The sequence below is a fragment of the Scophthalmus maximus genome, chromosome 20, assembly GCF_022379125.1.
Source record: "Scophthalmus maximus strain ysfricsl-2021 chromosome 20, ASM2237912v1, whole genome shotgun sequence".
Taxonomy (NCBI): Eukaryota; Metazoa; Chordata; class Actinopteri; order Pleuronectiformes; family Scophthalmidae; genus Scophthalmus; species Scophthalmus maximus.
In genome coordinates this window covers 7,097,813-7,124,999 of record NC_061534.1, presented here as the reverse complement: position 1 = coordinate 7,124,999, position 27,187 = coordinate 7,097,813, and the positions used below count along the sequence as shown (strand labels likewise).

At 41.6% G+C, this 27,187-nt stretch overlaps 4 protein-coding genes across 6 annotated transcripts; 2 read left to right on the top strand and 2 right to left on the bottom strand.

Annotated features, from left to right (window-relative positions):
* The first annotated feature begins 479 nt into the window (after window positions 1-479).
* cdc37l1 (cell division cycle 37-like 1) lies at window positions 480-7,888 on the top strand. Of its 2 annotated transcripts, none has more exons than XM_035609188.2 (7): window positions 480-868; window positions 1,559-1,861; window positions 1,979-2,072; window positions 2,337-2,452; window positions 2,800-2,922; window positions 3,051-3,200; window positions 4,286-7,888. In XM_035609188.2, the coding sequence occupies exons 1-7, from the start codon at window positions 761-763 to the stop codon at window positions 4,400-4,402; spliced, it is 1,011 nt and encodes a 336-aa protein (XP_035465081.2). In that variant the 5' UTR covers window positions 480-760; the 3' UTR covers window positions 4,403-7,888. The 2 variants fall into 2 exon arrangements, with proteins under 2 accessions (XP_035465081.2, XP_035465082.2); XM_035609189.2 differs by having other exon boundaries at window positions 481-868; window positions 1,562-1,861.
* Window positions 7,889-8,143: 255 nt separating this feature from the next.
* On the bottom strand, window positions 8,144-13,532 carry ak3 (adenylate kinase 3). The gene is made up of 5 exons (XM_035609191.2): window positions 13,101-13,532; window positions 11,494-11,613; window positions 11,047-11,219; window positions 10,032-10,150; window positions 8,144-9,306 (listed from the first exon to the last, which is right to left on the bottom strand). Exons 1-5 carry the CDS (start codon window positions 13,249-13,251, stop codon window positions 9,195-9,197), a joined length of 675 nt encoding a protein of 224 aa, XP_035465084.1. The 5' UTR covers window positions 13,252-13,532; the 3' UTR covers window positions 8,144-9,194.
* A 165-nt stretch (window positions 13,533-13,697) lies between these two features.
* On the top strand, window positions 13,698-22,886 carry rcl1 (RNA terminal phosphate cyclase-like 1). Of its 2 annotated transcripts, none has more exons than XM_035609184.2 (9): window positions 13,698-14,378; window positions 14,823-14,894; window positions 15,375-15,550; window positions 16,255-16,329; window positions 16,473-16,597; window positions 17,050-17,175; window positions 17,265-17,421; window positions 21,356-21,459; window positions 22,709-22,886. In XM_035609184.2, the coding sequence occupies exons 1-9, from the start codon at window positions 14,249-14,251 to the stop codon at window positions 22,860-22,862; spliced, it is 1,119 nt and encodes a 372-aa protein (XP_035465077.2). In that variant the 5' UTR covers window positions 13,698-14,248; the 3' UTR covers window positions 22,863-22,886. The 2 variants fall into 2 exon arrangements, with proteins under 2 accessions (XP_035465077.2, XP_035465078.1); XM_035609185.2 differs by lacking the exon at window positions 13,698-14,378 and adding an exon at window positions 14,502-14,520.
* A 42-nt stretch (window positions 22,887-22,928) lies between these two features.
* On the bottom strand, window positions 22,929-27,030 carry anxa3b (annexin A3b). The gene is made up of 14 exons (XM_035609187.1): window positions 26,909-27,030; window positions 26,436-26,467; window positions 26,299-26,346; window positions 26,084-26,171; window positions 25,846-25,940; window positions 25,629-25,742; window positions 25,387-25,477; window positions 25,185-25,264; window positions 24,811-24,867; window positions 24,636-24,729; window positions 24,219-24,314; window positions 23,975-24,033; window positions 23,591-23,713; window positions 22,929-23,432 (listed from the first exon to the last, which is right to left on the bottom strand). Exons 2-14 carry the CDS (start codon window positions 26,445-26,447, stop codon window positions 23,373-23,375), a joined length of 1,017 nt encoding a protein of 338 aa, XP_035465080.1. The 5' UTR covers window positions 26,448-26,467; window positions 26,909-27,030; the 3' UTR covers window positions 22,929-23,372.
* Window positions 27,031-27,187: the final 157 nt, after the last annotated feature.

Below are 27,187 nucleotides of genomic sequence, written 5' to 3'. Positions count from 1 at the left end.
ATGTCCCTTAAACGTACAGGAAGTTCATAGAATTTAATATTCAGCTTTTAAAAAAAATAATCTATGGATACATTAAGATAAGATAAGATATACCTTTATTCGTCCCACAATGTAGAAAATTGGGCATTACAGCAGCAAAGTGGACGTAGGAATATATAAAGAAATTTACAAAAAGGGTTAGTATGTACAAAATATAACAGAATAATTACATAAAATTGAAAAGGGTATATAAATACTATATACAGACCAGTAGCAATAGTTGCACATGGAGAATAAATATATTATATATTGTATATTATTATATGTAATAAATATATAAATATATTATTAACACTATTATCTATATCATCATCACCAATATTATAAGGTCTTATAATAATATTAAGTCGTATAATGTACCCATGTGAACAAACCATTGGGGGAAACTTGAAACAGAGTCACGTGGTCAAAGTTGTTTACCACGTGCTCTGCGTGTCACTCAGTTACTAAAAACAAGCAGCTGAGCGGAGCGAGCTGCTCTGAGCAGCTAGCGTGTGTGGATGTTGTTGCTGTAGCTAACGTGGTCATTTACTGGAGCTGCCCCAGGCCTCTGGCCCCCGGCGGAGCATCTTATCACCGCAGTCGCTTCCGTTGACCTTCAATTTATAACCGTGGCTGAGAGTCGATCGCAGAAGTCGACTCGTGTTTGTGACCCCCCAGTGCCCAAAACGCAGCTAGCATCTGCTAGCGGCGAAGCTAACGGCTAGTCGCTGAGGCGGCGATGGAGTGGCGGGGCAGCGGAGCGTCGGTTCACCCCGGTGACGAGTGCAGCGGTGACTCCGCTTCGGCAACCAGGGTCCGCGGTGGCGGTCTTCCTCCTCGCCAGCAGGTAAACTGACTCACAGCGGTGGTTGGTGGCTTGTTGGTGGAGTTACAGAGGCGAGTTAACGGTTTTTTTTCTTCTAGCTAGCTTGAGCCTGTTCGGTGGGGTGAGGGGGGGGGGGGTTGTGCTGAAAGGTACACAGCTTGGAGGTGCTTGAACGGCAACTCGCAATGTCACCATCTTGTCAGGAGGACACTGCTAGAACCAGCGTCAGGATGAGACCCTCCATGTGTGGGACGGTTGGTGAGATCAGCGGTCAAAACGGGACTTGAAGCAGCAGCTCGCATTTTCCTATTCCCGCAGGTCCTACACATTCTCTGACACTGACAGCTGTGTGTGTGTGTGTGTGTGTGTGTGTGCGTGCGTGTGTGTGCGTGCGTGATCGTCATTGGGGACTAAATTAGGCATTTGGATGTTTGGGTGAGCCATGGACGAGATTCATTTTTTATTTTTAGCCCTCCTTGCCCCACCCTGTTACCAAATGCATCATGGTTATGGTGATGAAGGCTTAAAGGCCAATGGGGCCTTCATTTAGTTTCATTCAGCTGCAGTATGTGGCCTGTGCTGCTCACTTCACCCAGAGGATAGTCAATAAATAAATAGATTTGTTCATGCTTCAGCACGCTCAAGTCACTGATGGTATGTTCCTTTTCTCTCATGTCCCAATCTCTTTTTCCCCTCCGCTCACCTCACAAGCAGCCGCCGTCGTCACACCTCTGCGACTGCGCAATGGCGTCGCTGTGCCAGAGCCAGCAGCGCTGCGTGAAGGCCTCCATCGTCTCCAGCTGGAGACTGGCCGAGGCGCAGGACCAGCTGTGTTCCCTGGGGGTCCACAGCTCCGAGTCCCTGGAGCAGGAGCGTGCTCGGACAATGGCCTGCCCCACGGAGCTCACGCACATCGAGGAGGAGTGGCGGCGCAAGGAGAGCATTCTGGGAGGTCGGGAACCAAATCGCAGTCCCGTGCTCGGGGCTGTCGGAAGTTGGGATGTTTTTGACAAGGTAACGGGATTCCTGTCATCGTTAGAAGATTTTAAGAGGACAGTTGTGTGTTTTGCTTAACATTTTCACTAATTCCACTACATCTGTAGTAACACTAATACTGTCTCACTCTTACAGAGTATCATTAATGTCCAAAATCAGCCTGTTGAAATGGATCAGGACAAGTGCATTACATTTCTGCAAAAGTATGAGAAAGAGCTCCGACATTTTGGTAAGTTATACACTAAATCAGAGGTTAAATTATATGTTGTCCTTTGGCTGTGCAACTTGTGGCTTGATGATTGTTACAGGTTAAGACAGGATTTCTCCTCCAGCTTCACTGAAAGAGATCATGTTTAGTTTTCAGGACAATAAAGTGTTTTAACACTATCATTAGTAAATTCAACAGTTTTCAACCGTAATCACACATGCAAATCATGCAGAAGGACACGTTTTCATGAAACAAACTAATATATGCTTTGTTTACAATTTTCAGGTATGTTGAGGAGATGGGACGACAGTCAGCGATTCCTTGCAGACATGCCTCAGCTCATTTGTGAAGAAACGGGCAATTACTTAATTCTGTGGTGCATGAAACTACAGCAAGAAGGGGTAATGCACTGATATCATGGAGAGGCGTGTCAATCATTGATTTGATTTAAGTCAGTTTGAAAATTGCTTTTAACAGCATCAGAGTCAATGCCCTGCAAAATGATCAGACAATTTAATAAACGCATCATAAACACAATTTCAACTCAAAAACTGACCATTAGAACCTTCATTAATGTTCATTTGAACCTGAGTTTAAGTTAAGTCAGTGTCACACAGAAGGTGCTGGTAGTCTAGATTCCCCACAGATGACTTAAAACTTTGAGTGCTTGAACAAAGTGCTGTGAATGGCTGACCTGTAGGGTCACTCCGGAGTTCTGTCATCAGTCGTTTGTGTATCGGTTCTGCAGAAAGAAGCACTGATGGAGCAGGTGGCGCACCAAGCTGTAGTCATGCAGTTCATCCTGGAGATGGCTTTGAACTCTCAGCAGGATCCCAGAGGCTGCTTCAGACAGTTCTTCCACAAAGCCAAAGTAAGCTGCACACATCTTGGTATGGAAACTGGAAGGCAGCATGCCTGACAAAAAATGTTTCCCTTGTATTCCTTCAGATGGATATTGTTTTTCTTTCCTTGTTTTCCAAATGTTGTCTTTTTGTACAGGAAGGACAAGATGTTTACTTAGAAGTCTTCCATACAGAGCTTGAGGCCTTCAAACGAAGGGTTAGAGAATATGCAGTCAACGCTGAACAACAGAATACTGGAACAAACTGCAGACTTGACCCCAAAGACTCTTTGGACTCTTTACCCCCAGTAAGTGTTCCCCTCTGTTCCATAAGCTACTGCAGTTACCCCACACAGCTGTGGACTGGCAACTTTGAGCCCCATTGTTTTTTTCACAATTCAGCAGGGGATTCCAGCAATGAGTAAAACACTGCACATGTTGCCACTTGTGGCCGCAGCAACTGCCAAAAGTTGACATTACCTACAAACTAGGACATGGAGAACTAGAGACTTGTATTTGCAATTGTATTAAGATTAACGGGGCCTGCTCTACATGCAGGTATGACATGTAAATATGCCTCTATGCTGTGTGTATGCATTGTGCCTTATTGTTTGGATAAGTTTAGGAACTGTGTTCCAACAGGTAATTACAAAGGCCACACCTCTGCATATATCTATGTATACCAAACTTTGGTTGTTTTTGCTGTATTCTTCTTGGATATACTTTTATATATTTAAAGTTTTAGTAGTATGTCTCACACAAATTAAAAGCAAGTATGTGATGTGCAAGTATTTCAATATTCAGAGATGTCTTAGTAGTGTGAAGGGCTTTTGTAAGCTGGAGCGAGAATGAGGCCTCCCCCTTTCTCTTGGCCCCAACGCTTGAAGAGCTGCCAAATATCTACTCAGAGAAAAGAAGAAAAAAACATCCTCCCCTTCTTCCACAGAGGAATGCGATCGAGCTTGAAGCTGGTTCTGCTCCTGCTTATGGAGTTCTGCTGTTTTCCTCTCGTAGCGTCTCTCTCTCTCTTCACCTCAGCCTAAACTTGCGGTCAAACCCTGAGGAGTGATTGGTGGAGAATGTGAACATTAGCAGCTGTTTATCTGCTAATGTTGTGTTGTGCACAAGGTTGTGTTCTCACAGATGGTAAAATCAGAGCAGAGAGCGTTTTATTTTTCAGTGTCAGCTTAGATTTGAAATGTTGGAGAGTCAAGAGAGAAGTTACGTAACCGTTATGATCCTCTAACTGGGCAGCAGCAGGTTAATCCCCCAGACTCTCTCTGTAGCTTAGTTTATTATAATTTTTTTTACCTATTTTTGAATTTTGATATTTGCATGGCAAATCTCACCTCTGATTGGTTATTTACCATTTGCCTTTTTCTCCCTCCACCAGGTGGCAGAGTACCCACTGAAACGTTGTATAGAGGCTGGGCTGTGGACTAGCACAGTGAGGTGGACAAAGGACGACGCCACAGAAACAGAGGACATACGCATGATGGAGACCTCCTAGTGAATGTAGGATTGGCCCCATGCTTTGCTTCCATCTCCATCGTCTCCCGATCTAGGAACATCCTGAGTTATAAGTCTCTTTCGACAGCAGGTCTGGCTCGTAAAATGGCAATACAGAGCAGGAATAATCAAGAGAAGAAAAAGTTTCTCAGTGTTTCTGTACGTACAATTACTGGCTTCTGGCGGTTGGTTCCTGCAGTGTCTTTTGCCAGCTAAATGTATGCATTGTGCCATTACATATTGGCTGCTCGACCACAGTCTGACGCTTTATCCCCAATTGTCCGTGAGTGAGTGATAAGCTGCTTTGAGACGTGCACTGAAGTCCGGACAGTTTCCCTTATCTCTTCCGGAGGGGCTGTATGTGAGGATGCAAATGTGGCTCCGAACATTCTCTGGATCTTTTCCGGCCAGCACCCTAGTCAAGTTTCCGGAGACTGTCCAAGTGAGCCCATGTGAGACTACAGCTGGAAAATCTCTGGAGAATTCACAGTGGCCATGTTAATGACTGTTAACAAAAAAAAACAAATTATCGTCTTGTCCTGCATGGTTCATGTTCTACCCAGATGCCGCGGAATGTTCTGGAAATGTTCCTGTCGGTGTGAACCTGACTCGGGTCAATCTCCTGCTCTGTTCATTATCTGTGAAAGCAAATGGCCCAATTTTTGCAGACATTTTCAAAAGTCTGTCTAAAAAACGGTTATAGAATATATATATTGGTCGGCTGGCAGATCAATCCTTAGAGAGTCCCCAGTATTGTCACGTGAGTGAGAGGCACACCTCTGCATATGCAGGGTGTTTTCTGTGTGAGAGCGAGCTGCTGTCAAACCAAACCAAATCAGTTAAACCGAATATTACACAGGTTTTCTCCCTTGTACAAAGTCTGTTCAATGTCTGATTGAGCCGACCTACAAGATAAAGAGCTGAAAGCAGCTGACACAAGGCAGAATGCAAGTGATAACACCATGAACATGCTAATTGATGTATTCCGGTTCCTCAACTGTTTTCAGCTATGTCCTCAGTTTCCAACATCGACCACATATGGTCCAGCCATCTACTAGGCTTTGTCCGAGTCTTGTTTTTTTTACTACATCCCCATTTAATTATGTCAAGACTAGACGACCATTTGGTAAAGACCGGGCGTCATGTCTTTTAGATCTGTTACATAAGCCACCTCCTTCCATTTTTAATTTGGTTCACTACAGCTGAACTTGCTGGCTTTCATGCTAATCTGCAAAGAGCAGTTTGAATGTATATAATGTCTGAATCTGTAATATATACAGATTGTGGTCTCCTGGATTTGTGTTTTCTCAGGCCTTGACATGGCCAGAATGACAAGCCAGTGAAAGGTTGGATTGAAAGCTCTTCTTTTAGTGGGTTAAATTCACACTTCAGGCCTTTCGCTCTTTCAGGTCCACAAACTGATTCGCATGTTAAGGAGTTGCACACAATCTCTCTGGCTCACTGTCGAGAGAGGATTAAAAATGCGGTACGTGTGAGTGTCAGTTGTCCGTTCCGTGACTCACAGTTGTCCGAACAAAACAAAACTTTTAAGATCGTAACTTTTTGTGCAAATGTTTTCAAAGGAGCTATGTGTAAGTGTTTGCCATTGCTGCATAGCTGACGCCAGCATTAACAACTGTTAAAGCTGACAACAGCAAACGTAATTTCTTTACTCACCAAGAGTAGAGTCCAGACTGTCCTGAGATAGAAGCTCAGAGGGTTAGCAGAAGTCGCGACAAGTGACTGCCACCTTCTCCCTGCAGGAAATTACTATCAGTAGAGAAAACTTAACATTTTGGCACCTTTAACTTTTTTCTTAGCTTTTGTCATATGTATTTGTTTTCACCTGATTCTTGCAGTTCCTTCATTTTTATTTTTTTTTGCCAGAAAGCTACGGAGAGCAGCCAGACTTGTTGCTCAAAGTGAAGCAAGAGCTCGAGTGTTAAATCAAATTGATAGGTTATCTTTACAACATTGCTTTAACAAATGTTGAATGGGAGTTTGTCAATAACAATGTGGCCTTACGTCGCTCGCTTTGAACACTGCTGATCAGTAGGCGCACGAAGTTCAGAGCACGTGTTAGCTTAGTTTATGGATATCATGAAAGGCAGGATAAGATTGGTTTTACTGTTTATGGTTTTCTTAAAAGAATACTCCTAGTGTTGTCTGAAGAGGCTTAAGAAGCAATTAAAGTGTGTCAGCTTGAACCTCCTTTACATCTGCCGTTAACATGCATATGTGGCATTCAGATTTCATCTAGTGTTGAACTGCAGAAAACATTTATGAACGCATATAACACCTACAAATGAGTCATAAAACAGTATCACTAGCTAATAATTTGAGTTTCCACAGAGCACAACAATAAACAGTACAGTGTATTCTCAAAAGGGATTGTTGTGCACTTCAGTGGCTCTTCTTGTCCTGCTCTGTTTAAATGTGTACAAGATTATGTTTGATAATAATAAAACCAACCTTTATTGTGTGGCAAAGCATTCAGCACATAAATACAGACAGTGACAGGAACATTATCAGTCCAATTTAATGAGGATGTGTGTGACAGTTTTAGTTCCAAGTGGAGATAAATTATCCAAATCCAGCTACAATCCGGTGCAGGAGGCATGGTAATGTAAGGTGTAAAGCGGACACTAAATTTGTCACGTAGTTTGATTATTCATCAGTTGAATAATGCTCCCGTGGAATTTGTATCAGGTGTTTTCACATCTTCTAATTGTCAAATTTCTACAGAGACAGATGCAATTTCGTTCAACCTTTAGTACAAGTGATAAAAGTACAAATCATGCCAAAATCATAAAATGTTTCCAGGGTGTGTATGTACTTTGTGTATTTATTTTTTTCCCCTCCGGTTAAGTTACATACAAAAACGTAAAACTTACTTGTAATGTCTTCAGCGGCTTGCTGTCTTCTATGTAGCATCCTAAAGTCGCTCTGTGCAGACTGTGTGTGTGTGGTTTAAAATCTCAATTCAAGGATCTACACCTGAGTAGGTGATTTAAAAAGCTTGAGTATGACGGTGAGGAATAAAAAGGGCTGCGCTCTCCACCAAGAGACTTTTACATTATGCTTGTATGCAGTAGGAAGCTCGCTGCAACTGAATGTGTCCTGCACTTTATATTTCTCTTTTCAAAGCAAGTTTTTGTAGTTTTGTCACATTTTTTTCCCGTTGTGCTCCAAGTCGTCCAGAGTTGAATCTGAAATTCTGAATATCTTCATTGTACAAGCAAGGCTTACATGAGCTTGTGGATTGAACTGTGTGATGTGTTATTTTACTTTGTACGTGTAATTTTCTAGTTTTTCTGTTGGCTTCTGTCTGTTCCGGGGAGCTTTTGCCAGATTTATCACACTTCCAAGTAACTGTCCCCTCGAGAATCATGTTCTTTTATTTAACACGACGACAAAATTCTGCAAGGTTTTCACCACAGACTGTGAAATTAGAAGTAACGATGCATTAAAATACAGTTCATCACAAGCTTCTGTGTGGTGCAGAGTCGATTCTTTGATTCTGCAGTGAAACAGAAAAGCATTATAAATACTGTAAACACAAACGGGCACTGTCAGCACTAATGCTAAAATAATGGACTGTAGTAGACCTTAATTTTCTTTCTTTATGTTTTTGGTCACTTATTGACTATTTAATTATGAAAAACAAGTGTTGGGCTTTAGCTACTGTACCAAAACATGTGGCCAGTCAGTCAAGGTGTGCAATAATACACTAAAAACAGCAACGAGTATAAGGAGTTTATTGTGATTTTATAATAAATACTCATGGCATTATTGTTAAGTTGTCTATGAAGAGGAAAACATTTTGTTCAAGTGTTTAGATGCTTTTAATGTGGTGAAACATTAAACAACGTTGACAACATTTGTGGATAAACCTTGGATGCCGTGATAACCTTTAAACAAGATGACAGCCCAGTGCATATTGTGCTGTGAATTTTTATTTTAAGTCATCAAGTCATATTCAAAATAAAATATCAATATAGATTTGGACCGAGCACCCGGTTAAAAATGGGAACTAGCATATTTAAGAGGTAAAATTATTAAGACGAGGCGATTAAAGGTTTGATTAGGAATTTAAAAAGCGTGGTCAGTTCATACATTGGTCAGTTGGGTCAAAAGCATTTACAAACTACATTTACGGGCTCATTTGTCAAAAGCAGCAAAAGGCACTGGAGTGTTAAAGTGACTACAGAAGAACATGGCACTTTTTCCCTTTAGGGCAAATATTCACTGCATAAGAAACGGTCCCAATGAGGCAGATACAAAACACCTGTGTTATGTCTACAATATCATCAATTGCCATCAAGAAAGAACAGAACTCTTGGTTGCATTAATGAAACCTAAAAGTGAGAAATGTCAACACATCTTCACTCAAGGGTCGGACGTGACTGTTCGTCGTATCTCTCTCTCTTGAAATTTGTCCGATTTGCCGGAGTGTCGTCGATTTGTGAAGGCACATTAAAGAAGAGAAATATACAATCAGGGGGGAACTCTACCAATTCATGTTTGAAGGATTCTTTTTTACGCACACATCCTGAGAGTTTGCTAATTTCAGCAACATTGTGGAAACAGTGCAACAGACGTGCAACGAGCACTTGAAAGGTGGAGTTTTCCCATCATCCCATCATTCCGACCTGACGTGAACTCTATGCTTGATCCCTCATCAGAATATATCACCACACACACACACACACACGACTCTCCCCTTGTTCCGCAGAAAGGGGATAGTTTGCTGGTAAACTTTAAGACTTCTTGGGCCTTTCTCCTCCGGCTTTCTATGCAACTTTCTGGTTGAGGGAGGAGAGTTTTCTGTGGAGGAAAGCCTCGACGTGGGGCCAGATCTTGTTGGTTTCTGTCCCAGAGAAAGTCTCGAGGACCCCTTTGCTCCTGGAGAGGCAACGAAAAACATTTTAACTTTCATGCCAATATTGCAACATAATAACTAGAAAAACATTCTGAACAACAGATCTATTCATCGCACATACTTCAGATCTATTCGTATTACCTTAGAATTCACTGCACAGTAAATAAAACACGCTAAACAGCAAAGTGAAATAACTGTTCATCCTTTTAAGTGACCATCTGTTCAATTTCTCTCCTCTCTGTAGTTTTTCTGTGCTTTCTACAACTGATGAACAGTCTTTCAAACATTGTGGTTAAATAATAAGTGGGACCCGTATATTTTTTGGCATAGCCCTGTGGTTTAAGAAACACTGAATAATATGTTTTCCTGCCTAATTAGTACAGAAATAGAAGTTATGAATCATGTGCTTGTAAACTGGGTCAAAAGCCTTGCAAGTCTAGTATTTGTGCTTTTTTGCGGGGTGGTTTTTGCCAAGATTACATTAATAAATACATTTTTAGTCATATTTTTTGTAATAAGGACAAAAGCACAGTTTGCAGTCATTAGTTTGTCCTCTTGTAATGCAAGCCACTGTGAGCAATGTATAGTGAGGACTGGGGCCCAGCAGCTTTGCTGCAGCCTTTTATCAATATTGTTTATGTGGACTGCACTTCAGTCAACATCTCCACATCGTGACGCTTTAATTTCTCTGTGTTGTCATAGTTGCAAATATATATAAATGTTTTTTTATTTGTCTGTGCTTTCCTACCTGTAGTATTCTAAAACAGGCTCCGTCTGGGTTTCATACGACTTCAGTCTGCGTGTAACTGTGTCTGGTGTGTCATCATCCCTCTGTGCCAGAGGCTCCCCTGTCACGTCATCCAGACCCTGGAGAAAACACGTGAACAAATTATGTGGTTAGTGACTTGATTGCTCGAAAACTACACATGCGCAACATGTTGCAACTGTACTTTTTTAAATGCATGTTCTATTTTGCAGTGAATGGTTTTGTTCAGTGTTTTTGTAACTGCTCAAGGAGAAACAGAAATATCCTACAGTAGCCGCTTCCCTGATAAAAGAGGGAGTAAATCTGCAGAGACAGGGTCGCTAAATAAATGTGTTTGCTTCACAACAAAGAGCAGATTCAATCCTTGACATAGGATAGAATCTGGAATGTAAACACAAGAAGTACAAAGTGGGGCAAGAGAGAATGCTGCTGAAAAAGCAGAAGAATGTTGAAAGATTTCTCAATAATTTTACATTTTGTGTGAAATGTCATCGCTGTGTTTCCGTTGAAAGGTTTCAACATAACCCAGCAGTGCAGCTAGATATTTTACAAATGATAATCTCACGCAGCTCATATTCCAGCAGGAGATGTTGTTATGAAACATACGTGAACAGCAGTGCAAACTTTGAGTATTAGAACCGGGCTGAGCTCGGGGTTGAAATAATATAATTTCCTCTTAACTAACAATTTTTTAATCAATGTAAAAATAAGTGTTGAAATGCTGAAAACATTAAGAAAAAGGGTATAAAAAAGTCTGAGATGATGTCAACTACAGTGAGTTCTGTCTGTTGTCATGGAAACAGATGCAACATGCACAAAAAAGGATGCAGATCAGTTCTATGTAATTTCGTTGGGTTCAATTTCAGTGGCTTTAAGTTTATATCCAAAATACTTTCAGACATTTATGCTTGAAAAAATACATACGTCAATGTGCAATGTCTTTCCTGACAACACCTGAAATGGTGAAGGAGTATTGGGTAGGAGTGGGCATATTTACAGGGACTTTAGGCGGATTGAAATCTATGTTGTAGACTCTGCCGCTGGGAAGGTGAGTCCAGCGAGAGGTCAGCCTTTGTTTGATGGTCTGGAAAGGTACATTTAGATTGATGACTGTGTCCACACTGTAGGCGTCATCCAGCGCCTCTGCCTGGGAAACTGTACGAGGGAAACCTAGGAGACAGAGAGACAGATGGGGGAAAGCAAGGCAGAAGGGATGAGGAACAAAGTTGTGGTTAATAACCGTGCCACGATTTGAATTAAAATGAAAGCACAAATTAATGACAACATTCCCTTGAGAGCGGACAACTTAAAACATCCCTACCTAGCAGATCTCTTAAAAGAGTTACTAAATTCTTAGTGTAACAGTGCAGTGCAACCCCATTTATCATGAGTAACAGAAGAATGTTCCAAACCATAATGTGACTGACTGGTGATAGAAACTTACCGTCGAGCAGCCAGCTGCTCCGGCCCAAGGCTCTCAGGTCACTCAGGATGAGACGAGACATGACATCATCGGGTACCAGCTGACCCTGATCAATACAGGACTTCAACAACAGGCCGAGCTCTGAAACACACACACAAACAAACAAAGATGGAGAGTGGATGCCGGTTATACTAAGAAAGGTTATTTTAATCACATGAAACCTGTTTTACAAAAGCTGATTTTATTTTCAGAAAAGTCTGGAATATTTTTCATTCAATGTCATTGACATTATCGTAGCTATAGTGGAGCTGCACAAGTTAATGGAGTGTGTGTTGTGTATACTGTGTCACATTTTTTTTGCTGCAAAACTGCCAAATGGAACTTTTAAGGGGATAATCTGGGTTATCTGGATTTTAAGGCATGAGATTCCTTCCTCCTATTACTTCCACTTTAATTGGTCCAAGTCCAGCTGAAGAAAGGAATTTCCTGACATGCCTGGCCGAAAGGACCAGAGAGACGGAGCAAAGGGCAAAACTGACTATAAAACTTGGGTTAAGATATCATGTTACGTAAAGGAGTTAACTAGGATTTTACACAGAAAGGAACTGTTGGTTTTATTCTGCCTTGCTCGGACATTTACACAAATAACTTTACGTTTCTTGGGTGTGTAGAACATACTAAATATAACGGCTGCAGGGTGAAGCCTGAACAAGGTGCTGAGAAAGTAAATGCGTGGCTACCAGTTTAGTAAGGCACGTACTGAAACAACGCAGGGTGGAAATGGATGGAAATGGATGACACTATTTAATACATTGTGATAAGAGTGTATCTGTAGCGCTGCACGCTTTACTAATGATATGAGGCATGTCTCAGAAAGAGGAAGGTCACTGGTGTCAGCTCCAATGTCAGTTTTGGAAAAAGTCAGCAAGAAAAACTGCTTTGACTGCCAACTGCTCCGAGGGATGGAGCACAGTATGAAACCACAACATGCCTTGAGGAGGGAAAATCCAAAAGATTAGAGCCTCCACAACCTGAGTTCCCCCCCCTGCACGACCGCACCGAGTCAAACCAGTCTTACAGTGACTCTGTCATTCAGCTGTAAAAAAAAACACATTTCTTTCCTATGTGGCTCCTCCTCTTCAAGGAACAAAGGTGCACAGCCTTCCTTATCTTTCGCCCCTCTCTCCCTGTATCTTCACCCAAGGTGATATTGAGAAGTACAGTGGGCCTCGGCTGCAAACACCGGTGCAATGCTGGGTCAACTGTTCCCAGTACAAACATAAAGGCAACACGCTCTGCACCTCTGCTATACCACTGTGACCTTGGCTATGGAGAACACTGCTTTCTTTTCTCCTCTGACTCCCCCTGTGATAAAGATAAGAAATGGAAGTGTGGGAGGGGAGCTCTTATCACCGTCGCCCAGAAAACAAGTAATGATGTCACACAACAATATAACTTAAAGTATAGCATAGTGGTACCTGATTTGTGTAAACTTTCTTGTGTTTCGAGCATAGAAGTTTCCTAGTTACGTGTAAGCACAGAATGTCTGTCTCCTTGGTGATATGAGCCCCCTGACCTGTGCAGATCTTATTCAACATCACGCTGTCTCGGTACTTGCTCCGTCTCACCGGTTTTCGCGTTGATGTTGCCCCTCAGTATGTCTCCGCTGGAGAGGTGCTGCAGCTCGTAACTTTTGGTGATGCGCGCGGACACGGTTCCTTTGCCCGATCCCGGAGGCCCCATGATGACAGCGCGAAATATCCGTTGAAGAATCATCATCGGACGATATGAACGCCAACTTCTGGATGCTCAGCAGCGGGGACCGCGGACCGGAGCGGGTTTGACTTCGTCTCTCCCCCCCCCGCCACAAGGAATGCGCGACGTAACGCACAGTGGGCGCGTCCTCTCCGGCAGATCGCAAACGCTCTTTGGACCTCGACTCCGCCTGGGCCCCTCGGAGGACAGACGGAGGAAGAGGAGGAGGAGGAAGATGAGCAGTGTGAGGACGAGGCTGCAGTTCTCCTCACGACGCGCAACACCGAGTTTAAATGAGCAGCGCGCAAACAGACTTCCTCGCCTGGTCACTTTTTTTTTTTTAAACGGTTTAGCGGAGCTGTATTTATTTTATAATGCTGTTATGTAATTGGTAGTCTGTCCTCCAGGCGGGGAGGGGGGGGGGGGTAGCTTGTTGGCGAGGTTACGGTGATTAATCCCTTGCGAGCCGACAGACCTGCAGACGACCTGGGGTGAAAGCAGCTGCTCCGTCATTTCCCCCTCCGCCTACGCTATCTAGTTCGAAAGGGAATCAAATCGCGTTGGCACACATCACCGATCCGTGTATGACTTCAATAGTTTTGAAAAACATTTTTCAAATATCTAATGCCGTGACAATTTTGAAGGGAGACAGCCGTTAACGTATCAGTTTTAACATGCCTTGTTTAACATCCACTTGAGATCCTGTCTGAATAAATTTGAAATTAGGCCTAATAATCTGTATAAATATTGGTTATTTGCCATTGTTTACATTTTAATCAGGTTCTGTGCCTTTAAGGTCCAACGTCATTATTCAAACACGCCCACTTTGGGATCATGAATGGTGATTCGGTGCTATCTAGTGGCCAACTGAAGTATTGCACCCTTAAAAAAAAAAAAAAAAAAAAAAAAAAAGCTTTTTGACCCTCCTCCTCTGCCGTACCCTCCCCTCCCTTACCAAAACGTCTTCCTGGACCAAACACACGTGGATTTCCCACTGACGCCGAGCAGAAACAACAACAACATGGCGAGCCACGGACTCGACTACGACGGCTGCAATTTCTTCCGGCAGCGGCTGGTGTTGTCCACGCTCAGTGGCAAGCGCGTGAAGATCAAGAACATACGGTCCAGAGACGACAACCCGGGGCTCCGCGGTGAGTGGGTCCGCAGCTCCGCTCCGCGTGTGGCGTCGCAGTTAGCTCGGAGGCTAACGCAGCTAGCTGTTACGCAGTTGGGAGTGTGGTGAAATCACTGGGCGTCGGGCGTGTGGGGAGCGATGGGATGTTGGGTGTGAATGTGAGCTACGTGCACTCTCACTTTACTGCACTTAGTTTCGCGGTGTGTTCTTTGGAAATGTTGGTGAACGGTTTTATATTATTTGTGGAACTTAACTCAGCATTTTTGAGTAAGGATTGTCAGAAGTCACCAACGTAAATACAGATGATTCCATATTATTTGGTATGATATGACACATTTACAAACCAATGCATTAGGTTGCATTGTGACTATGGCAGATATTTGTATTCATGTTGGACTTTGCTTTGCTTTAAGAAAACATGTCTTGAATTTTCTTCTTTCTTTCCCTTTGTCTCCTGCAGATTTCGAGGCCAGTTTCATCAGACTGTTGGACAAAGTGACCAACGGCTCCAGGATAGAGATAAATCAAACAGGTGAATGTTTATTAGTTCACATAATACATATCTAATACAAGGTGGTCACAAGGGAGTATCAGGGCCATATTGAGGAAGCACAAATTCTAAGATTTTGAGAATAAAGTTATTATATTACAAGAATTAAGTCGAAATTACACTGGAATAAAATCATAATATTTTCAGAAAAATACCAAAAAAGCCCATTCTTCTTAGTCCCTGTGATTCTTTCTTTGGAATAGACACATTTTCTTGCACTCTAAAATGACACATATCCTAAAATTATGACTATCCTTGTAAAGTTATGACTTTCTCACGCAATATTACGACTTAATTAATAAGAATACAACTTAATTTTTTATGTGGGCCTAATAGTCCACCGTAGATGGTTGAGGTTTTGAGCCTTGTGCAACAGGTCAAATGCCTTTAATGTGAATAATGATATTTTAGCCACAGTTATTTAGTGTTTCCCCTTTTAATCATGTTTCTTTCCTTGTCCAGGTACTGTGTTATTCTACCAGCCCGGCTTGTTGAACGGAGGTTCAGTGGAACATGACTGCAACCCGCAGCGCTCCATTGGCTACTATCTGGAAGCCCTGCTCATGCTGGCTCCGTTTATGAAGAACTCTCTGAAGGCCACTCTGAAGGGGGTCACCAACGACCCAGTGGACCCGACTGTGAGGACACACACTCGTCGATCCTTTTGTTTTCTTCATGTTCTCCTGATTTGATGTTGACTCCACCTGCTCATGATCATACTTGGGTGGAGCTCAAGCATGCTTCTGCAAAAATATGTAAACCATGTAAACACAGGGACACTCCCCTCTTGTGCACACATCATTATGTGCAAGTGTATGTCAGATTACATCAACAGTGTTGCAGAGACGAGCAGGTGTCTATAGAAAAAAAGACAATAGGTCAGGGTCAAAATCAGGTTCTTGTATCAATTCAGAAGTTGGTATATTGACTTGGAAAGCTGTTAAAACATCCACTACTTGTAGTAGCCTTGTGGAAAAAAGACTCTTTTCCTCAGATTAAAATTTCCAGCTCTAAATCCTTTGCCATTGAGTTTATGTTTAACGTCTTGTGATATCAAGCCAGTCTCAGAAACTGCATCACCCACGTCTTGCCCTTTGCTTCAAAGAGGAAAATGTCAACAAACCAGGCACAAGAAGGCAGTTAGAAGTATGAACTGGACACACTGGAGATGGGTGTTGTCATGGATACTCTGAGCAGCATCCTGCTTGTTAATGTGATGAGAAATGGTTTCAGTTTTTTGGGGGGGGGTATGAATTCTTTTTGCGATGTAGCTGCTATTTTCAACCCTTTGCAGACTTGTTGGCTCGTGTAGAGGAGTTAAACACTTGTCTGTCTCCTACAGGTCGACCTGTTGAAGTCCACAGCCCTTCCTCTGATGAAGAAGTTTGGTATTGATGGAGAGGGCTTCGATCTTAAGGTGAAGACGTCTTTAGTGGTCTTTGAGAAGAACGATGTGTTATAATATTAAATAAACTAATGCATTTTTCTGGCAAAGCCAAATATATTGTTTTGCAGCTTCTTTAAAGGAAATAATTCTCTCTCGCTCTGCTGCTCCCTCAGGTGGTGAAGAGGGGGATGGCACCGGGTGGGGGAGGAGAGGTACTTTTCACATGTCCTGTCCGAAGGACCATCAGGCCAGTCCAACTCACTGATCCAGGAAAGATCAAGAGGATCAGAGGAGTGGCGTATCCTTCTCAGACTTACAACCATGACAAATTTTCATCTGTTCACAATATAGTGAAGTAAAAAGGAGCAGATCATCACATGGGAGACACTTGAGTATGACTTGTTTTTTGCCAAAAACAACATTGGCATTAATTATTAAAATGGTGGAATAGGTTTCTGTTGACTGATTAATTGAATTACTTTTTTCAGCTCAGATATCTGATCTTATCATGAATACCAGAAATTAGTAATCAATTTGGAAAGCCAAGCAGAATATCTTGTTTTTCCAAGATATTTGTAATATGAGTTTCTAGTGAGTCATTTGTTTTCAGTTTGGTTGCATCAATGAATGTTGGTGAGGGTGATGAATGTCCATTTACTTTCACTACACAGCAAGACTACAGTTTTTTCTGCACCCACAAACCATCACTGTTATATGAGCTGTTAAAGTGCCTTGACTTTCTAAACCCAGATATTCGGTGCGAGTTTCTCCGCAGATGGCCAACAGGATAGTTGAGTCTACCAGGGCCGTCCTCAACCAGTTCATCCCAGACATCTACATCTTCACAGACCACATGAAAGGAGCCAACTCGGGCAAGTGAGTATCTCGGTGTACATATGTATGTGCATGTCTTTTAACAGAATTCATAGAAAGATTCTCAGTAATTTATGTGGGTAAACTTTCAGGTCGCCAGGTTTTGGCCTGACATTGGTGGCTGAGACGCTGAGTGGCTCCTTCTTCAGTGCTGAGATGTCGTCCACGCCACAGGGGCAGGGAGACCCCATACTGCCAGAGGACCTCGGTAGGAACTGTGCCAAGCTGCTGTTGGAGGAGATACATCGGGTGAGCACAGCAAAGACCCTACATTTGTAATACATAACACGTTAATCGCACACAAACTTGTGCCAGTTTTTGAAGTTGATCAGATTCCTTTCGGTTCCTTATGTTCGAAGTCCAATTTTTATATATTTATATATATATATAATGGCAGTATTATGTTGTTATTTTCCTTGTGCACAAAATTGCTGAAATTAACTGAACATTGAACACAATTTACATTTGCACCCAGAAAATATTTTTAAAAAGAGAAATTAAAGAAGATCTGGCCTCTGAAGAGAATTCATTTTTTATTGGCCTCGTGAGCTCAAGCGCCAGCCAATTTTGGTTATCTGAAAATGTCCAATTTCATCCCGACTAATCTGTCGGTCGATCACTTTTATTGAACAATGAAAGGCCTTCTTTTGATTTTCCCCGGGAAGAGTTTATTTTCCTCTCTGAAAAAATGTGTTATTACATGATGAAGTGTAACATACTCCAAAAACAACTTTGTCTTTTGTTTGGCTACTGTAAGGGAACTTATCCATTATTCCCAGAAGGTGATATGAAGACCCTGCACACAGCAGCTGGAGAATTGGTTTCCCCCGTCACTGCACAATTTGAAATTCTTGGGGAATACCTGACATGCACAGACACACAATAAACCCAGCATGCAACAATGACTTCCACTGCCCTTGTTTACCAGCGTTCTTCGACCGTCAACCCCAGTCTGGAATTCAAGCGAGAAACTGTTTGTGGGCAGATGGTGCGTTGGAAAAGTTTGCACAGGGAATTTCTGTGGCGTTAAGTCAGAAAGGAAAGAGTTTAAATTATTTTTTTTTCTGTGGAGACACTGAAGATAAGATGGTATGTTCCTATTCATCTTCCCAGAAATGACCACACAGTAGTGAATGTGCTACTTTGGTAGGTGGCCCCTCGGTTGGTACCTGTCCCCGGCTGTAACCGTCGTTCTTAAAATATCCAAGTCAACAGAACTAAACAAGAGCACCCACTCTCTTGCTTATTATTTGCATAATTTGTAATATGCTGTTACGAGGAGTCTGCTTTGAAGTCACAGTCTACTCTGTGATTGCAGTCATAAAACTGATGTGATTAACTTTAGGAGGCCACCCATAGTGGAAAGTGTTTGTTCAATGCTCTTGATAAAGGACAGATTTGCGTAGACATTTACGGTTATGTTTTAGGCAACAGGGCAAAAGAAATTCTCAATAAATTACGTATTATTTGTATTAACGTCTTTCTTCCTCATGCAGTGTGTCCCCAGGTGTGCTCACAATAATAGCTGCTTTATAAAGTACCTTAGTTGTTACTATAAACACGTACAGGCACAGTTAATCTCACAGTCAGACGGGGGAAAAGCGCCCACTTCATCAGACTATAGACAATTAGACCCAGTGACTCTGTGACTTCAGTTTGCCTCCGCATGGCTCTGCCTTTCAGCCCTTTCTCATCGGAGCCATGTGAGTCCAGTTAGCTGGTCAGGGTAGTGCTGATTAACTCTGAAAGGGGAATATTGTTGCATGCATCTTCTTAAGTCCGAGCCACAGAGCGGGGAGCGAAGGTTTCTGGTTAGCAGACTTGAACGAGGATGGTGGATTAATAATCTGCCAATTTTAAAACATTTTGTTCCTTGTTTTTTTCCATTTGAGCGACAGTTGCTGGAAGAACGGGTAGATTCACCGTGTTGGGAAATTTTACAGCGTTTGAATAACTTCAGATTTTCTGTAGCGGGTGGTCAGGGTGATTTCTACAGTTGCCAGGAGAAAGGATCACACCCGAGTAAAATGGACGAGGGACTCTCCTGTTCGGGTTGTTAATTAAAGAAAAACAAGAAAAGAGAAGAAGTTAGCCGGATTTTGCAGGAAAGGGCATGGGCGTTCTGTCTTTTTGTGCGCGCTTCTGTTTGTTTTATGGTTAATCAGTACAGACTTCTTGTAGTAAACTACGTGATGGACATTTTGTTTTTGGAAGCAATGTCAACACTGGACAGGAGCTGATGTAAGTGGTGCTCTCTCAAAATGTTGTTTATTACTGTAAGATCTTAAAGATTTCATTTTTGAAAATGAGAGTTTTGTCATTGGTACATTTTCATGTCGGTGTCTGCTATTTTTTGCGAGAAAGTAAGTAAGTAGGCGACGGTAGTGGTTACACAATCGGTGTGAAGACATTGAATATTAGAGGCAAATGTCCAATCAAAATCAACTGTTAACTCATTTTTTGATTATATCTTGATTGTTTTTATAAAAACAATTATCCCAAAATTCTTATCCGCTGTTCTCACCAAATTCAGAAAAATCTGTTTTCGTGGTTGTTGTTTTTCTTCAGTTGTAAGAAAAAGGTGTCGAATTGGGCTGAAATCGTTCCTCAGAAAAGAAGCTGTTGACGTTCCACATTGTTCACTGTTCAAGCTAACGGATTTCTCATGTTTTTTTATTTGCACAGCTGCTCTCAAATTTGTTAGTTATTCAGGTTATTCAGCTCCATTTCAATGCATCATAGAACTCACTTGGCTTTGTCTGCGCACCGTTTCTTTGACGGTTGGCAAAGAAGTTTGCCATTTCCTTTAGGAATCCAAGGGACTTTTTCCATAAGGCCTCGTGCCTGGTTGGCTCTTTGCCTCTTGGGACATTGTAACTGTGAGGTTTCCTTTCGGAAGGCAGGGCCTAAAGGTACCTGAAGTACCAGAAGTTGTGGAAATGCATTACTTGTTTTGACACAGGAAAAAGTTAGTGTCGTTTTCAATTTGTGTAGCCCGGATCAGCAACACGGCAAGGTAAGATCCAACGACACTCTCACCATAGCCAACCGTATGTGCTCTTGCGCAAGTGTTTGAGCAAATTAACCGAAGCTGAATAAAACCTCACTTATAAAATGCTAGTTTCTGGCTCTCAAGAAGAACTGTTGATTTTTTACTGGAGGCAAACAGAGCAGGTTTCGTTTGGATAAATATCTTGGAATTAGACGTTCGATGGTGAACTCATTCATGTATCCAGTGAACACTGAAATCGTTGGAGTAAAAAGTGATAACATTTCAGATGGACTTGATCAAACTTGGAAAATTCCACAAGTCAATCATGATTGTATTCCCAAATCTTTTATTTAAGTTAATTGTTTGAAGTTATTTGCAATGAAGTCGTAGTTTTCTAATTGAGTGCACAGTTGAATTAGATTTTTTTTTTTTTAGCTTACAGATTTTGATGAATCACCACTTGCACAAGGAAAGTACTTAACAGGTTTTCTGCCTCATCAATGTTCAAATTAATGTCGACATATTTTTGCCGTGGTCCTAGTGATTTGATTATGTAATTGAATCATATCCATGCTGACAAGCTATCACGATAACGTAAGATTGAATGCCAGGGCCACATGCTTCATTACAATGGATGCACAGTAGGCCTTCAATAAAGTGATCCTGTGTCCCTCAGGTCAGCTGTCGCACATTTGCACATCAGGTTAGTACCAGACATAGAATTGTAAATGTCCTACTATAGCTATCGCCCATTTTGAAGTTCCTTCAGTTTATAAAATGCTGCTGGGTGTGTCCAGTTTTGCGCAGGCCTCTTCATACCGATTGAGAGCACATAATTGTTGAGTAATCACGATGGCATGTGATCACTTGGAAACAGAGTGAATCCTCTGTCCTCTAAATATTTCATGTCGCAGGAAAAGGGAAAATAAGGCAAAGGGCCAGTAGCTGAGGGAGCAGGAAAATGCGGCACTATTACGGAAACGTAGATAACGAATAACCCAAATTTTTTATCCACAGTTTTCCGCTATGTTTTTCAAATGAAGATAGCCACTGTATCTGTGTTGGAAGATAAACAGTCCTCCTGTCAGGGGTTGCAGAGTTCTTCCTAAACATCCCCACCTCCGTGACGTCTTTCTCTGTTGTTTTTGTTGCTGACATGCGTCGCCCCTCCTCTTTCTCTGTTTTATTTAGGGTGGCTGCGTGGATTCACCCAATCAGAGCCTGGCACTGCTCTTGATGACCCTTGGCCAGCAGGACGTGTCGAAGGTTCTGCTCGGACCCCTCTCCCCGTACACGTAAGTCATTGTTCCTTTACAAACAGACCCACGGCTTGTTCATGAGTTAATAAACAAATGCACAACCGTACATGTAGTTATTCTTCTACTGGTCCTCTCTTGGCAAGTGACGGTAATCCAAAGTTTTTGTCCCACTGTAAGGCACAAAGTACTGGGCAAATGAACAACAGATGTGATAAATACACATCAATTGGCTATAGATAAACCTTGTCAGATTAATTTTTATTTAAAGAATTTTCTATGATTTTCACGGAAAATTGTTTTCGTTTTGTTTTTTAAACAGCTGTTGCAAATGCACCATAAATATTTTTAAGAAAATATATAGCTTTATTTCCTTTTTTTTGCCCTGTACTTGGTGAATGTGTGATGAAAGGCAATTTTACGGTTAATGGTATGTTTTTATGAAAAATCACCGGGGAATTATGTAAAAAAAATATTTCAAATGTTTAAGAAATGAACACAAAGCTGATTTCAGACGTCATCTTCAGCACAAATGAGGATTGAACTATGAACTGTCCATTTTCAGTTATCATGGTACCGGTGCTGTGTCCCTCTCAAGTACAGTACTATGATAACTGAAGATTGGCAGTGCCATCACAATACATTCTCCTCCTTCCTCAGGTAACTATAACATCAGATGACACTAACTACGACCTCACTGATTTCTGATGTATTTTTATTTGATATTCAGGTATAAATTTAAAATTTGTATCTGTCTTAGTTTATGTAAAATGTCTGTCTCCCTATATTTGACATCCTAACTCTAAGTATTGAATGTAATGTGCATTAGAGAGATAGGATTGATAGCACTAGGTTCTGCAATTTCTGTTTTATTTTTTCCACATTATTATCCCTTGGGATAATAAAGTGTAACATTAGTTCTTGCTGAAAGCAGTGATGCATTAAAAAATGAAATCGGAAGTTAAATTTCCACTCATGTATCCATGTGGCAGTAGCCATTGCCGGAGGCATCCCATTTTCAGGTTCCCTGTCCTATTCTCATGAACACGATATCTCAGGAACGCCTCGAGGGAATTTCTTAAAATTTGGCACATCTGTTGACTGTGAACAGATCGTCGAGGTCGCTCTCGTAAAACACATTGGTGGCCACAACAAGATAAGAAATGTGTTAATTTCTGAGAAATTTTCAAACAAATGTCTAAAATGATGAAGGAATGACATTCTAGTTCTTATAAACTCTCCTCTCTCTCTCTCTTCCCTCCATCCATCCCTTTCGCTGTCTCTCCAGGATCGAGTTCCTCAGACACATTAGAGATTTCTTCCAGATAATGTTCAAGATCGAGGTCCAGAAGCCTTTAGAAGACGAAAGGAAAGGAGGAGACAAGGTCCTGATGACCTGTGTAGGAGTTGGTTACAGCAATATTAACAAAACTTTAAAATAAAAAAAACAGAATTTTTATACAAAAGCCCTGGTGTCTTGTATCTTGTTACTCACTCGCATCCCATAGTAGAATATAGTATTTTTATTTTTGTTATATTTGAAAGTTATGACGCTATTCATGTGCATGTTGCCAACTTTTAGGTTATTTGTGTTACAATATACCAGAAGAAACTGAAATACTTCAGAAGAAATCTGTTCTATCAGTTACATAGAATACAGACAATGTTACATATTCATTCGGACATTCTACAGCATCTTCATATCCATGAATATCAGCTTCTTCTCAAGTCTTGGTGTTATATTCATTCATGGCACTGAAAGTTAAAACATCAGTGTCTGGTCGCACATTACTGGAATTCCAAATTCTCAATCAGTTCCAGTCGACAGGGCTACGTTCAGGCAAATCAGGTGATTGAAATGGTCAGTGAGCGACTTGTCGCTAGATGCAGTTCTTCTCCTCCACTTTGTAATAAAGCTGCATTTCACACCATATGTTTCTCATCACAGGAGTTTAGTCATCTTGGCCACAGAGATGCTTGAGGGCGTTGCCATAACTGCCTGAAACTTCCGACTGCAGAAACATTATGAAAGAAAGGGGTAGGGGGGGGAAACAGGAAATTGTGGTTTAAGAACATGTAAACGAAATACCTACAAGACACTGGAATTTAACACTTGCTGAACATTGATATGTTGAGTTGTTTTATTATTTTAAATCTCAATGATACTGACCTCTAAATGGGAGTAGAGCGTATATCCAAACAGCTTCTTGTACTCTGCTCTGATGTCCAACAAATCGATCTCTGAGCGACTGACGACTATCCTGGTCAGAGTGGACTCTGTGGTCCCCGCACCCTGGACACAGTAGGACAATGAATTTTGGGGGGAAAAACAAAAGGTTTCCGATGATGAAGCAGTACAGTGTGTGAATAGCTTTGTATTGTTTTCCATCTGCTATGGCCAGTTGACACATTTCAACCAATGCTGCGCATAAAACAGTGGCCCAACATTCCTTTCCACGCCAGCAGTGATCAATACGACTGTCTGCTGTGCACAAAATGGGCACGGTGCGACCAAACAATACGTGGATTCCGTTAGCCATTTAGCGAAGCTTACCTTCATGGACTTGAAAAGCCTCTCTGCGAGGTAGGCAGGAGCGTTCTTCACACATTTAACTAGACGGAGACAAAAGTGAATAAATCTAAGGTTTTTTTTTGTCCTGAATTTGATGTGAGAACGTGTTTCAGACGTGCCGTGATATACTTTTACCACAAGGGAAAAAATAAAATTGCCACATAATAAAAATGGACCACTGTTCACAATGTTAACGTGAGATTAAGTAGAGATGTATTTTTCTCACCAACAGCCACAAGCAGCGTCTCCAGGTTTCCAGACATCTCACTCTCAATGCTCTCCTGCAAAGTCTTCTTGCTGATATTCTTGTACTCAACCAGAGCTGCCGAAAACACAACGGAGATTTAAATATCACTTTTCTTCTCACGTTGAAAGTGTAACTGTTTTTGACTTCAACATACGTCTTGGATGAAATTTTCAAGAAGTGCTGAACAGATATCCGTAGATGTAGAGAATGAATCCTAATGACTGTGTGTAACTATACTTTTAGCACCACCATTACATTTGAGTTAAATGTCTTGAAAACTAATGTATTATTGACTGCCTTGACATTTGGTACAGGTATCCATGGTGACAAGGGAATTCATTCTAATGAATATTGACTTAACTAAATTGAATATACAGAGAAGATTATGTCACCCACTCTGTCGCAGCTGGGGAACACTCCTGTGGCACAGGATGTCTATGAACTTCTGCTCATCAGTGCCCCACTTCTTCTCCCCTGCTTCATACAGCGCCTGGGCAGAATGAAATGGTGGATTGAAAAAAAACAAGGGTTGACTAAACACACGGTAAATATTTGAATGTGGTGAATATACCTTAGCTTCTGCTTTAGCTTTGGCAGTATCCACATTGGTGCTCTCGTCTCTCTTCCCCTGTGGTGAGGATGGGGAAGAAAACAAAGTAAATTTTCTGCTTGTCATAATTCATCACCCAAACGTTGTTCGTCACCTCAGCACTTCCACAGATTTACAGATCTTGTCGAAAACAACTTTTCTTTCCAATTAAGGCCTCAAGCTGAAGACTGTTCGCATTGTTGTGGTGATTTCATTTCACAGATTTTTAATATATCAGACTTTTCATTGTGCTGTTTTTTTGGGATATGAAGAAATTTCCTTATAAAATATGTGTTGTTTTGGATCTGTTTCTGGAAGTGCCTTCTGACAGCAGATATGTTTTAATTTGAATGTACCTCGGCCAAGATGAGCAGTGCTTCCCCATATTCTCCAGATACCTCTGACTTCAGATCATGAATCATCGCTTTTCCCGTTTCTTGGATGAAACGGCACAACACAAAGAATTTTCAAATGATCAGACTTGTAGCATTAACCGTTTCGCAACATTTTGAGTTACTTTCCAGTCTGTGAAATTACCAATGGGCGGATGATACAAACCTGCCAGGTATGCTTCAGACAGGGCCTTTATCTGTCTGTTGGATCTGGAGGAGAAGATTTCTGTCAGCGTACACTCTGTGGTGCCTGCACCCTGTATGTGATACAGACAAAATATGATATGCACGGGTGAATATTGATGATAAAAATGAATACAAACAAATCTGAGGCAAAATAAGTTTGAACAAATGACATTGTGCAACTTGTAGAACTGGTGTCTACCTAATTCTGACACACAATCTCACCTTGATGGCGTTGATGACTTCACGACAGTCGAAGAGAGCCGGAGGAGTTACCAAGGCCACCAACAGGTCCTCAAAGTCGCCGTGGGTGTCGCCCTCCAGGTCATCCACTAGTTTCTGATGGGGGAAAGGTTGATAATACACAAATCTTACTCTGCCTCTCATTTTCCCTTTGTCCCTAAGTAAATTTTTAATTTTAAATGAATAAACATTGATGTACCCTTCCTGTCTTCTTCTCATAGGCCTGCGCAATAAGCTGACGCTGAGCATTGCTTCTTTGGGTCAACACCTCAACCAGAGTTTTTTCTGTTGTACCTATAAAAAGCATAGGACAACACAAAACAGGCTCATGGGTAATGGATATGATTGAAGTGCTTTATATGATCAAAATGCTTTACGTGAGTCTCTGACATAGTTAGAATGTACAGTGTGCTGATAATGATAACTCATTAACTTACCAATGCCCTCTATAGCCTTCCTCAGTGCAGACACATCTTCTTCCACTTTGAAGTTCGCCTTGTCCTTCACAGTTCCTCTTGCACTGGACTGATAAACACACACACACACACACACACACACACACACACACACACACATTATGTTCACAAGCTAATGCACACCAATAAAATGATCAACCGTGGTCAAAAACGAGGTAAGATTATGTCCAACTTACTGCCACAGTCAGTGAGGAGGGGGAGTCTAAGAGCAGGTCCAAGTCATCCTATAATAAGAACAAATATATTAACGTTTTAAACTATATTTTTTAGGCTAAATCTCATTAAAATCCCTCGCAAATTACCAACTACTCACCCACACAGACATTGTTGTGTTTCTTGAGAAAACTATAGGAGAAGAAACAGGACAAAGGCTTAATGTTTCATATCACTGTGTGTGTATTGATCTAGTGTATTCCTCCTTCTCTTCTCTCCCACCCTGACTTTCGCTTTGGGCCCAGATTTGCATAAACAAATCCACTGGATTATTCTTTTTTTAGTAAGTAATTCTTCTACAATAACTACCATCGTCTGACAGCGGAGGACTGAGCAAACCAACAGAGCTGTGACAAATCAAATACCATGACCGATTCTAATGTTGATCGCTGCAGTCTAGAATAAAGATTTTCCCGATCAGGAAAGCGGGGGGGGGGGGGGGGGGGCACACACACACACACACACACACACACACACGCAACAACAAACCATTGAGCTCAGGCAAAGTACAAACGTGTTCATCCATAAAAAACAACTATGATCAGAAATGAGAACATTGAGTTTTCTTCTTACCAAAGCGAGAGGGGATAAAGAATCGATGTCAAAGGAGGAATTTCACAGTATGTGTTAAATCGCCACACCTTTTAGAGGAGTTGAGAAGTCAACGCCCATCGGGGGAGTTGACGCTTCTCATAAACTCCTCCTCATCAAGGATACAGGAGATATGATATTTACACCACGACTGCTGCTTGTGCAACAATCTGTGCTAATGATCCCGACTTTACGACAGTATGTTTGATTTCAGGGCAGGGGAATATGAGTCAGTGAGAGAGGAACTGGAGAGACAGGAAC

Coding starts and splice junctions, on each gene's coding strand:
- cdc37l1 (XM_035609188.2), top strand. CDS start 761: ATGGAGTGGCGGGGCAGCGGAGCGTCGGTTCACCCCGGTGACGAGTGC. Junction 1,862..1,978: donor GTTGGGATGTTTTTGACAAG/GTAACGGGATTC, acceptor TCACTCTTACAG/AGTATCATTAATGTCCAAAA. Junction 2,453..2,799: donor TGAAACTACAGCAAGAAGGG/GTAATGCACTGA, acceptor TCGGTTCTGCAG/AAAGAAGCACTGATGGAGCA.
- rcl1 (XM_035609184.2), top strand. CDS start 14,249: ATGGCGAGCCACGGACTCGACTACGACGGCTGCAATTTCTTCCGGCAG. Junction 16,330..16,472: donor GAGAGGGCTTCGATCTTAAG/GTGAAGACGTCT, acceptor CTGCTCCCTCAG/GTGGTGAAGAGGGGGATGGC. Junction 17,176..17,264: donor AAAGGAGCCAACTCGGGCAA/GTGAGTATCTCG, acceptor GTAAACTTTCAG/GTCGCCAGGTTTTGGCCTGA.
- ak3 (XM_035609191.2), bottom strand. CDS start 13,251: ATGATGATTCTTCAACGGATATTTCGCGCTGTCATCATGGGGCCTCCG. Junction 11,614..13,100: donor CAACATCAACGCGAAAACCG/GTGAGACGGAGC, acceptor TGTGTGTTTCAG/AGCTCGGCCTGTTGTTGAAG. Junction 10,151..11,046: donor TCAATCCGCCTAAAGTCCCT/GTAAATATGCCC, acceptor TGTTTTCTCCAG/GGTCTGGATGACGTGACAGG.
- anxa3b (XM_035609187.1), bottom strand. Junction 25,743..25,845: donor ATGAGAAGAAGACAGGAAGG/GTACATCAATGT, acceptor TTCCCCCATCAG/AAACTAGTGGATGACCTGGA. Junction 25,265..25,386: donor GTCTGAAGCATACCTGGCAG/GTTTGTATCATC, acceptor GTTTCATCCAAG/AAACGGGAAAAGCGATGATT.